Source organism: Anopheles marshallii, chromosome 2, assembly GCF_943734725.1.
Source record: "Anopheles marshallii chromosome 2, idAnoMarsDA_429_01, whole genome shotgun sequence".
Classification (NCBI taxonomy): Eukaryota; Metazoa; Arthropoda; class Insecta; order Diptera; family Culicidae; genus Anopheles; species Anopheles marshallii.
The window spans coordinates 26413262-26426060 of record NC_071326.1 but is presented as its reverse complement, the minus strand read 5'-3'; the positions used below and the strand labels follow the sequence as shown (position 1 = coordinate 26426060).

The following is a 12799-nucleotide window of genomic DNA, read 5'->3' as shown; positions in this document are numbered from 1 at the left end:
GAAAAGAAAACTGTAAACTAACTTTTCACTAACTTTGTTTATCATAAATTTTACCTTAGAAGGAACTCAAACAGTCTTAATTACATACAATGGTTATGCTACCTTTGTTATATAATTGATAACTTTTTCCAATAAATCTGGTAATAAACGAGAAATTGAAACCTCGTTAACGTTCTGCAATGTTAATAATGAATATCCACTCCGTACGCCATACACGACACGGGTACATCTTTCATTTCACATCGTGCAAAGTGGGATAATTGCTTTCGTATTGTATGTGAAAAGTGCTTCTCCTCCTTGGTTAAACAAAATTCGCGAAATTTTCCACTATTTGCCCAATGTCAACACCCACACACACGCTCGTCGACAGCATCCCAGAAGTACGGTATGCGTTGTTTGGGTGCGATTCCCGTCCGAACACGGCCGGACATCACGGTGGGCATCAATTGTTTCGCGAACGGTTTTCCGATCGTACGGGACAACCGTTTTCGTTTATTGACTTTTCTTATTGGTGTAGCGTGGACGCGGTTACTACCTACCGTGATTGACGCATTAATTGGTACCGGCATTGGACTTTTGGCTCGGTTCCGCTACCGTCCACCCCATCCGCAACGTTCCGGGTAGATTCGATTTCACTTGACTTTTTGAACTCGAACTCGGGGTCCGCGTGGTGGCGGTGGTACAGCACACGGGTCATCATGTTGCGCCAAACCCACTGAAACAATTAGCACACAGCGATTACGTATTGGGCAATTGGGATGGGGAGAAAACCGGGACAATCGAGGGGATTACATAATGCCCTTCGTAGTGGATGTGCTGGGGTGGTTCCTGAGCAAACATGGACATTATTTATTTGCAAAGTGGAGTTCTTTTTTTATTTCATCCTCTATATAAAAAATGGAATGGGAAATACAGAAAAATTGGCTCTGAATTTACTATTATGGATATGAATTTTCTCTCCTGAGAATGTGAAACGGTTCGTAAACGAGCATAATAGGAAGTTGATAACAATCCTTCGATTCGCCTTCAGTGGAACGCCAACGGCCGTATGGTAAGGGGTGAGCCTTTTGTCCACTGTTATGTCCACTCTTAAATGCTCTTCCGCTCGAGAGTTCGTGAGCCATCGAGTGGAATGCATGCATCGCATCCCATGGACTTTGGTTCGTGCATGCGCGCTGGGGCAATGTTTGCACTCCTCATATTCTGATGCATCTCGGCAAATTGTAGCACAGTCTCGTTTCCAACTCGTTTATTTAATCACTCCTTGTCGAGTCTCGCTTCCACAGTACACCGCAGGACCGCACGGTGCGCATCGTAACATATCAGTGTCAAATAACTGTCATAATAAAGGCGGATAAAAGCCTTTTGAGGGTCATTTTACTTGCAAAAATAGCCCCTCCATAAAAGACCATTTTCTTCATTCCCCTTCTCGGATTGCAAATACCCGCTGGAAGTTAAACGCATTAGCTACAAACTTTCGGTACCGCATCGATCGCATATGGCTCGATGCTCGATAACTGAGCAGCTACGCAACAAGCGGTCAGTACGGGATCGGCTCTTCAGGGCTACTTCCACCCCCACCCCAAAAATGGTTCAGCTCGTGCTCGTGAAGTTTTGAAGGCGGCAAACCTATAATTATCTAGCATCCCCGCAACTTTGTAGCGCATTAAGCGGGAGGAATAACAGAAAAAACGCACCGCAGCATAGTGCGTGCGCACCGAAACACGCACCAATGACGAAAAAAAAAACGCAGAGAAGAAAAAAACTGATCCCAAACGATTGAGGATACTCCGAATATTGGATCATCTTTCCGGCGCAGGAAATCTGACCGCAGCTTTTGGGATCACATTCTCGGAACTGTTTGCTATTTATTATTAGTTAAAAATCATTAAATCGCGGACGGGTTTTAAGGGACCGTGCCCGGGCCAATAGGTGCACATATAGGACGCTATGGAATCATCTTAATCTAACAAACAAAAAAGGACACCTGAAATGGAAATGTGCGCACCCGCGGACATTGGATACACGTTCCGTGCGTATCATTATCGCAGCGTGTGCTCGCGCGAGGCGCCAAGGACTCGCGCAGGGTTCGGTAGAGCGGTTTTCCGTTGTTTTGGGCTTTCAATAAACACGCCCAGAACATCCACGGCTAGGTAAACAAAACAAACAAACAAATCAACCGGCATCGAGCATGGGCGAGCGATAGGAAAATTAATTCATCACTCGACCATCACCCAAAGGAAAAGGATTGGCAATGGGGATGCAATGTTTTTGGGCGCTCTATTTGTTGCGACGGCTGGTGCCGGTTAGATGCAGCATCGAGTTGCCGCTGTGCTGTGAAGAAGGATCAAGCGAATTGAGTTCTCGTCCTTACGCTTCGCCATGGCTGTCATGGAAGTTTAATTGGAAGTTCACAGCAACGAAATGGGTAAAAACTCTTCCCATTGGTGCATCCATGTGTTGCGGACGTGACTGGATGAAATTTTGTGCAGCGTTGTTGTCTTGCGTTGCTGCACAAGGTGATGATGGGTGTGATTGATGTGAAGGGATTTTGGAAACGTTGCGCTCTTGCCAACGGTTGGACCAAGAGTTATCGATCAACGAATGTTGCGTTACAAGTTGTGAAGTTTGATAACCATTTGACAATTGTATGGTTTTAGTTTTCTTGTGTCAAAAATGAAGAAGTTTTTGGTAAATTAACAAAATTTTCCAAAAGCTATACTTATCTAAATCAGTTTTAATATCCTTTCCGACATTCCGTCCCTCCCTTCTGTGGATAGAACACAGTAGTACGTTGATTAGTGGCCCGGATACAACTGCAGACTGGTCAAATGCCTGTTAATCGCTTTCCACGGATAATAGGTCCTTCAGCTTTGTAAGTGCATTAACTGAAGATTAAACTAATACGCTAATAGCATTCATATGTTTTTAATACAAAAAAATAGTGTTTATTAACAATATGGAACACTTTACAGGGAGGTTAACTTGATAATTTCTACACAGAAAACTCTCCAGTTTATCAAGTTCAGTACAAGTTAGTCAAAACTATTCTACTAGCTGTCATTATTTAGCACACGGATAATCCGCACGCCGGTTAATCAGGCCCCGGATAATCGACGTTCTATTTTATATTTCATGTTGCCTGTACAAGTATAAGTAGTTACAGGTGAAAATTGATTTTCAACGTATTTTAAGTGGATATTTAATGATTTGTTCATGAAATATTAGGAAAATATTATATAAAGGTGGATTGGTGATGTAGTGATAATGGTGTGGGTCTGTGCTGCACTCCAGGGGTACGGAATCTTAATCTAAGTGGCATTAAACGTTATGGTTCATCTAGGAATATCCCAAAATAACCGGGCTGGAAAACTTTTTTCGTTTTATCAACTTCAAAAGTCGATTTGTTTAAAGAATAAATATTCACTTCCTTCCTGCTTCTCCCTTTTTCGACTCGGTTTTACCCTTACTTTTCACCCTTTGGACCCTTTATTTAGCTAAATACTAGAGTATTTTGAGTACTACAGCAATGTAATAAGCTTAATTATGTCAGGTATCTACAGCTATTTAGTAACTATAGTTTCTCCTCACACTTACATGGCCTGCATGACTACACGGATTACATGGAATAATTTTAACCGAAATTTAAGTTGACATTAATACTGCCAGTAATATACAAATATTATCTGTAAGTTAGTTTTACTAAACAACATTTATTACATAATAAAAGATTTACAATATACTACAAATCCTCGAAAGCGTTGCTTGCAATTTGGCCAAAATACTAATCAGTACGCTCACTACTACAAGTTGTTACAACTGATCCTCGTTTTATGCTCAACTGTTTCAACGTCGCCGTTTTGTCAGGACGAGCCACGCGACTGGCACACGCGTCGGTAACACAATACAATTAACAACCGACAGCCTTACACGGAACGCAACGATGCGTACGGTTTTTTGGACACACACCGGGCAGCCCTAGAGTGGCGATCGTGCAACCACAGGCACAACTCGCACAACGCAACGAGGAGTCCTGTTTCTTGTAGTCCACCCTGTCCACAGTGTTAGTGGATATGCACTTTTTTCCCTGCCCCGTTTTGGCTAAACGACAGAACGAGTCAGTTGGAAAGCCACAGCCACTGAACGGGCCGGGGAAACCGCACAAGGAATAGAAACAAGGGATGGCGAAGGGATCAAACGATCGAATCCTGCTGCAGGGGATGGTAAAGCGGTGGGCAGGAATGTGGAAGAATTGAGACGCTTTTCTGTATAAGTTTTGTTCTTTTCCGACGTCTCCGAAGACAATCCCTATTACAAGCACACATCCATACACACATACACCAAGCAAACCCGGGAAGGATCTGAAGGGCAACATATGTTGCCATTTCGGATGTAGTCAGCGTACACTACACGGGCACCCCAAACGGTGAACAAGTGACGCCTTATGCTGTCGATGGTGCGTTGCAAGTTGACAACAGGCAAGGTGCGTGGGAAGGAGTGGTAGGAGATGCAAACGGTTCCTGTTTCTTCCTTGCCCTTGATGGCCACTTCCGGACGGAGCTTCTATTGCGCTTCAAGCGAAAGGGTAACAGTCTCCCCGATCCTTCATCTCCTTCACCCAGCCCAACAAACCATGCTCTAACCGTACGCTGTACGCATACGAAACCTCGCAGCGTTTCCCGAGCAACCAGAACACCGACCAACTCCCTGATGATGCTGCTTTTGCGTGCCAGTAAATTATGGAACTAATTTTCGGTGATTTTGTTCGTCCGTTCGCTAAAATGCCAGCCACGCCAGCGCTGGTGCGGTTTGAGCTCACGATCACGCTCAAATTAAGTGCCTGTCTCGTGCCTGCGCCTGCTCACTACGAAACCAGCCGTACACGTGCGCACGGCTGTGCAGGACGGACAGATTTGTGAGACGAAGTCTCTGTGTTCCCCGCCATCATTTCCATTTTGATTGCTGTGCGTTCTCGGTGCTATCATCCATGAGCAGTGCATTCTTACGGCGCTGCCTACATCAAGCATCTGGGAACGGCGTTACGTCACATTAGTTCCAGTGCTGCACATGGCATCAAGCGGCACACCACCATATTCACCATTTGGCAAACATTTCTAGCTCGGACGTTGCCAGCCTACCTGAGGCAGGCGTGCTTATCTTATCCACTGCTGCCTAGAACTGTTCGGCGGGCTTCTTCAAGATTCCATCCTTTCTACCATCTTTTCGGATCCTTTGCGGCCACACGGTGAAGGCATATGTTCCGCAGATATGGGCCATACGTTACGTGATGTTTGTTTTGATAAAATCCTTCCCCGGACGCATCGCACCCACGTGCATGTGGTTGGAAGGCCGGGATGAAGCACTTTTGTTTTCTGGCGCGCCCGTACCGAAACCCATCAATTTGGCAGAATGAAGAATCGGATTTGACACCTTGCGTGCTTCTGGTGGCGTTTGCTAACAGGCAGGTCGGTTGTTTGTGACATAGATTTGTTACCATAGCGGGTAAACAGTAAAGGTAAAAATGTGCCAATGCATGCAGCTCGATTGGATTGTTCGTATCGTATACATAGCCAAGCACGAGTCATTTTGCAATGGATTCCGGTGCTATGTGTCCCTTATTTACAGTTTTCTTTTCTTTTCCGTTAAATTATACTATTGTTGTACTACTCGCAAATCAATTTTCGTACTCTGTGCTCTTTTTAGTTGTCAAAAACATCTCTACCACAAATCTATTTTTGGACAGGGTTTCAAAATTAATATCGCTTTAATAAGAAACACAAATGTTAATCAAAACATTTTATCTTTTCATTACAGTAAGCCCTTCTTAGATGACTGAAAAAAAACAAAAAAACAAAAAAACAAAACAAAAACAAACAAAACAAAAACAACAGTGTATGTGTGTCCAAAACTACATCCATTGATCCTTTTCCTTAAGCCTTGTTACTTTTTTGATTGCTAAATTGATTGTTTTGTGGCTAAGTACTTCATTGCATAGCCCTGTTAGAATTCGATACATTTTCCATCGTCAGGAAAATATTGTTTGCTTGTACAACAATGGTATTCAATAGAGATATAATAATAATAATTCCACATAAAACCATTAAAATTTATGTGAAAAATCCATTATCATCAAATTAGCTAATAACCCTTATAATTAACCATAAAAAATAATTAATTTGAATTCATCATGGAAGAAATGTCTTCAAACTAATGTGAAATGTAGCATAGATTAAATTACCAATAATTATAGCTGCACTTCTTGAATAAAAACACTCACTACGACCCAGGTTTCAGGTTTCTTAAGAAATTTCATTAGCAAGAATATTGTTTTTTAGCAGTATATGTCAAACTAAAGTATCCAGTTTGTTTTTAAAAATATCAGACGATACTTTAAGAGTACCAGTAACACTTAATAACCTGATTTTGGTCGCTTTTACTATGTTTTGTAATGTGCCAAATTCGGGTAAAATCGAATCCTAAAAGTGAGCATCAAAATTGTCAAAAAATAGCATATTAAAGAATTCGACATCGTTTGAATTTCTGAAGATAACGTTAAAAAATCGTTTTTCAAGAAAATTTGAAGAAAATAAAACGATTATGCGAATGTTTTTAAGCGAACATTTGAATATTTATTCTTTAGCCATCGCGTCTTCTGAAGATGGTCAAATTAAAGCAATGTCCTAGCCCTCCATATTGAGACATTCTTAGATGGACAACGTGAATTAAGGATTAATATCCTTTATAGAAAAATAAGGGAAAAATTAATTAAATTAAATAAGGGAAAATACTCGTTCAGCAAAGCATTTCTTTCTTTCATGATATTGAAACATTGTCCAATTTTAACGTATTTATCATTCTTCTATTCAGCATTAAAACAATCTTCGGTATGTACAGTCTTAACATAGCGTATCATAAATAAAAACAAATAAATTAACTATTGCATCCGGCGGTCAGCTATGCACTATGGTTCCTGGTTGCCGCTGGCCACATGCTAATCCAGTAGTTCCGCTAGCGCAGTTATGTACGATTGGGCCATTTGTAGCGTTTCATGTTTCGACAGCTGACGATCGTTTCCCAGCGAGGGCAAATACTGTCGCAAACGATCGAACGCCTCGTTCAACCCCTTCATGCGCTTCCGTTCGCGTGCATTTGCCGCCAGGCGACGCTTTTTCCTCACAACAACCGGCACCACACTGCCACGCTTAGTTTTGATCTTGGCCGGCGCGGCTAGCGTAGCCGGACTGTCACACTCCGAACCGGCACTGCTGCTACTGCTGCTACTATCGTCGGTGGTGAGGCTTTGAAGCAGACGCAACTGTGGATCTTCGTACACGGGCGTAGCACTCCGATCGTCACCGCTGTTGGTGCCACTGGCGGAGCAAAACAGTTCCGGACGTTGCAGAAAGATGTCAGTGTTTGCTGTGTCCAGCAATGCACCACCGCAGCCTGATGGCGCTGGATAGTTGTGTCCGGGGAAGTAACTGTCTAGCCTGTGCTGCTCGAACGGTGCAGAACCGAGAGCAAACTGTTGCCCGTAGTATGATGGAAAGCTCTGCTGAAAGCTGAACACGTCTGCCGCACTCATGCTGTAGCTCTTCGTCGTTTAACTACTGTGAACGAGAACTTTTTCAAAACTGATCTGACTGTGCCGACCTGCCGTGCCTTTTTATACTGATCCCTCCCAAACAAAACCACAAAAAACAGGTACGCCGCATTCGGTTCTTTTCCATGTGCGTTCGGGTTCGTGTCCGACCACGATATACCAACGAACGGTGCACTTCAGCTTAATACGTGCCTTCGGGCTTTCGGGATGGGAATTTGGGCTCGTTTTCGTTTGGATGCTTCTTTACCATTCCTTTGAGGGGGTTGGGATTTGGGTTTCTCAACAAAAAAAAAAAGAAACCAAAAACCCCTTTAACCTGAACGCGTGCCGTCCCTTCTGCACCAATCAACGAGTTCGTAACCGGGTTCTGCCACTGCGCAGAAGTCATCATGAGTTTTTCCCCCGAAGGCGTCGCAAGCCATGCGAAAGCTCCCGTACATCCGTCCAGGGTCAAGGGTTGATCCCATCGGGCCGCGTTGGTTGGTTTTATTTTCCAATTTTTAACTTCAGCTTTTCATAATTCGCTTTCCCACGCGAGCTATAACGAAATGCTGAGATTTCATCAGCTTCCGTGCATTATCGGAGTAAAAATTATTTTTTGGAATGAAGCATTTTTATTTTTCGTTTACTTCGCGTTTGTGATGCGATTGGACGCAACACAATTCCCACGGCCACGATCTTTCCACTTTGACCCTGAAGATTTGGATGTCTTGAAGGAAATACCAAACACACACACACATACACACACATGTACACATAATTTGGTTTTTTCCCCACCGAAATGGAGCATCTTAATAAGGAGGCGGTCCGGGGTTAGCAAAGCGTTGACTCGACGGATTCCGAGCTTCCAATATTTGCTGATCGTTGATACGATACGGCTGCCGCAAGCGGAAATTAAATACCGGCCGGCCAATTTCCTGTGCCTTGGGAAGATTCATTTAAAACTCGGCTCACATTTCTTACGCCTTTTTTTTTTGGAAATTTGTTTTGGACGTGCAGTTCGCCAACCAGAAAGGATAATGCTTGAAAGCTTCCGTCCGAAACCGACGAGTGGCCTAATTTTTGCTAGGATAACGTGGAATTCTTACAGCTTTTTCAATACTTCTCCGCTTTACCGCACACCTTTTACACACATTCCTTTTGATCTGACCGGTCAGAATTGTCAGAAATCCACCCGTTCGTACCTGTTCTGTGCGAATCATGATCCTTAAGGATCACCCCGAGGTCCCCGAGGAAAAAAAAAGGGACAGGTGTTGGTTGGATCGCATACGCAGGAAAAATGCAAAACCGCACGTGCTGATCGCCGACGCTACCACCTATCTGGTGAGGAAAATCAAAATTCCCTTTCCCATTTAAAGCTGCTTTGTGCACAGCGAACCGGAACCTGTCAAACCCTCCCCGATCCGACACGGGACAAATGGGCACAACGCGCGGGATCTGCAGTAGTTCGAGCACCACCAGCCAGGGTTCTGTCCCCGTGGTGATACTTTGATATTGATACGCACTGAGAGGATTATAATTTTATGATTATCGATTTGAAACCCTTCGGGTTTCACCGTGCCGAGGGTGCATAATTTTTTCCGCCAACTTTATGGCTGGGCACACACGTACGTCCACTGGACGTCCAAAATCCACGAAGTCATACAAAAATTCAAAAAAATTGGGTCCTGCCGTGGACGCGTCCACAAGACGTCCACAAACCACGAAGTGAAAGAGGATTCGGAAATAATTCTCTCGAGAGCAGATCAGTGGACTTGTTCTTACCCGCTTACGCAGCCTTGCTGTTGTAGAGTAAAAAGGATGGATTGCAAAAAGATGGGTTGTGATCGAACCGTTGTGAGAACTAGGAAGAAAAGCATTGGTTTTTTTTGTGATGAAATGTTTAAACACCACAACATATTGCGAAGCGGTTCCCGATATTTTGGAACAATATTATTTTTTTTATTAACTCTTTATTTGCAATGGTTTATCTGAAACCTACATGAAAAATATAATTACATGAACAAATTTTAAACTAGGCAAAATGAACATCATATCTGGCTCTCAAAACGCAAAGAAAATGTTTATGAAAGGAACTAGGGGGTAAGATAATAGATCCTCTCTGAATTTTACATATGCTTCTATTAGAAAGACGCGTACGGAGCATACGGGCTGATCGTGCGACTATTGTGTCTCGCTCGTGCGTACGGTAAAGGACAGGCGTTTATGTTCGGATTTGCACGAAGTTCGATGTGGACGTGGGCAGGACGTGGACGTCCCGTGTGTGCCCAGCCTATGTCTCCATAGTGCAGCGTTGACAGCGTGCAGGAGGTCTTTCGCGCCCCTCAGCCGTCGGCATTGTTCTGTCCGTCACCGGGCAGAGCCGTTGCATTTCGGTGCAGCTACCAGCCACATCCTCAAGCGGTCAGCGAACTTGGCGAATTGTGGCGCTTGTTGAGAATTACCGATACAAAAAGGGCGACAAGACGCTCCGAACGGCAGGTGAGCGTGATCGTATATCTTGTCGAGCCGGAAAAAGGAACCAACAAAAACCCTTCGCGAGTCCTAGAGTCCTTCGCTACCAGCGCTATCGGTTGGCAGAGTGGTGGCATTTTTCCATTTTATTTATGATACTTCTGCACATTCTTCTAACGGACGCAACAGTAGGAGGTTCAAGTGTGTTTGTGCGTGCGGTTTAATTGTTGATACTATCCTACCGGGCGGAGATCTGACGACAGAATGATAAACGGACACGGTGGCAAAGCATTTTTTTCACCAAAAGTTCTCAAATTAAAATCCAATAAAACGCCTTTCGATGTGGCGCCATCATCGAGGTTCGTTCTTTTTTATTTGACGTGGGATTCTCAGCTGTCTCAGACCCGCAAATCCGATAGTCTCCTGTGCTGTGAGACAAAACTTTACCGGGGAATTTATTGCAACGGTGACTGGGTGTCCCGGCCTGAACTCACACACTAACACACAGAAATGGTACGAGAGTCGGTCAGATCTTCCGAACGACATGCAATGCCACCCACGAGTATGTCTCGTCGGGCCGGTAAAAGGATTAAGGTGGGATCGATGTTATTCAATACCCTTGATCGGGATGCTGCGTGCACGAATAGCCGGGCAGAAGATTAGAAATACTTTGGGCACACAGTTATGGGCGGCAAAAGTGCGCATTCACCAAAGGAAGTGCTTAGCAGGGATAAGCATTCGGAGGCAAATTTTGCAAACACTAAGAATTAACTATATTTGTTGTGATAATCGGTCCCGGTATTGACATGTGTATGTTTGATCGGATTTGTTTTGGGGTAAATGTTAAGATTATGCTTTAGAGATTCAAAATAAACATTTGACTTTGTTTCACAAAAACCCTGATTTTTTTAGTAAAATAGATGCTTTCTTTTGAATTTGCGTATTAACGTTTTCAGCGCCTTAAGTTATGCAATCACTATTTTTAAGATCATTTTTATGCTAACGATTTTTTCGATCACTTTTTTATTAATGTTATTCATAATGAAAAGGTGATCGTAAAGCACTTCTACTACTTTACGATCACTTTTTGTATGAGGTTGAGCAATAACCATTTAAAAATGGTATATCTCGCGAAGTGGTGATCCTTTTTTGTCGCTGACTGTGCGTGCTGTAGCCACCCTGGAGGGTGCCGACGTCCACCCTATATTTACCTGCTAAACTAATTGATTAGCCTTTGTTTTGATACGTTCCAACACTTTCAGCAAAGCGTAAAATTCAACACCACCCAAAACCATTTATCCGTGTCCTGAGCGACCTGACGTACCCATACGCAACTTTTCGATCGCCTGTGCGTGCGGTGTGCGTGGTTTAGCGCGACATTATCGTTATGCTTCAGACACATTGCTGTGTGTTGCTGTGAGCGGCTACGCAACCGGTAATCGAATCCCCAAATCAACCGCTAACGGTTCTAGCGTGGCCATGAAGAGCCACGCTACCTTCTCGGAAAGGAACGTTCAGAATGAGGTCGCACACCGGTCGTTCAAGGTTCTGTCCAAGGTAGTGTAAAGTTCTATTCTTCCTGCCACTACACCCATACAGTGCTGTTAGTGAATATATTTTTTGGCTATCCTTCTTTTTTTTTTTGTATCTCCTTTTGCCATTTTCGTCTTCTTGACGGAATTACACTCTGGTGGAGCTTCCGATTCGTGTGGGAAAAAATGCCCCAGGAAGTCTGGAACTGTCCTGCCCAGTGGTTGCTGCCTACCGAAGGGAAGCATAGCGTCACATCTTCCGTTGTTGGGGAGGTCTCAGCACATCCTGTGCGTTGGACCTACAGAACGTTCTGACCATTCTTACTGCCGGTATCTTATTATTCCATCATTTCATCCTTTTGAGCAGCTTTTGCTGTGACAGTTTTCTCCCCGCACTGTGCAGTCCCTTTCATTAAGCTCCCTGTTTCACCCAAACCCAAACTTAGTGGTGGCGTAAAAGGTGCATCCAGATCATCGAAAAATTGCCCCCGGTCGATAGAAGCTCATGTTACAACTCCCGAACTTCTGGGCAATGATTTTTTGTCGTTGGTTTTTTTTTTTTTCATTTCACTCCATCTTGTCTCTAAGACCCCACACACTAACGGTCGCGCACGTTGGCCCAAAACGCTTTGCGTATGTGCGGTTTGAGACATTTTCCGCACTACTGAAAGTTTGCGGCTTGTACAAACGGTTTCAAACGCACAAAAAATGACCCCGTAACCACACACAGGTGAGAGAACGTGCATGCGGTTTTATGGTTTTAACATTTATGGGCATAATTAAATAATGTTTGAAAAACGCAGTTTTTTTTTAACTGTACTGAAAGGCATGATGGATTAAGTTTTTTCATGTTCTGATGCATAATAATCAAGCGTGAAGCAAACATGTCTTGCTTTTTTTTTAAGGCACAACTACACGAAAAGTGCATGCATTTAACGAATTTTCTTTTTTTCGTTATCAAATTCACCGAGAGACAGTTTTTTTTTACTTATTTAGGACACTTGCAAATGGTTCGGCTGCTGAACAGATTGCTGTCGCGCGAGAATTGAAGATCGTTTGCTGGTTTCATCAACGGTGCACGGTAGCAGTCCAGCATCAAGTGCTGCATGGTCGGTGAACAATAGCGGCCGCACTTCAGGCGCACAATTTTCCACTCAAATCTACCCACCATTTGACATTCGTTTCCGGGTGGTTCTTCTATGGGAGGGCA

At 43.7% G+C, this 12799-nt stretch overlaps 1 protein-coding gene across 1 annotated transcript; it reads right to left on the bottom strand.

Annotated features, from left to right (window-relative positions):
* Positions 1–6991: 6991 nt before the first annotated feature.
* LOC128708658 (basic helix-loop-helix transcription factor amos-like) lies at positions 6992–7585 on the bottom strand. The gene has a single exon (XM_053803637.1). The coding sequence runs from the start codon at positions 7583–7585 to the stop codon at positions 6992–6994; it is 594 nt and encodes a 197-aa protein (XP_053659612.1).
* Between the last annotated feature and the right edge of the window lie 5214 nt (positions 7586–12799).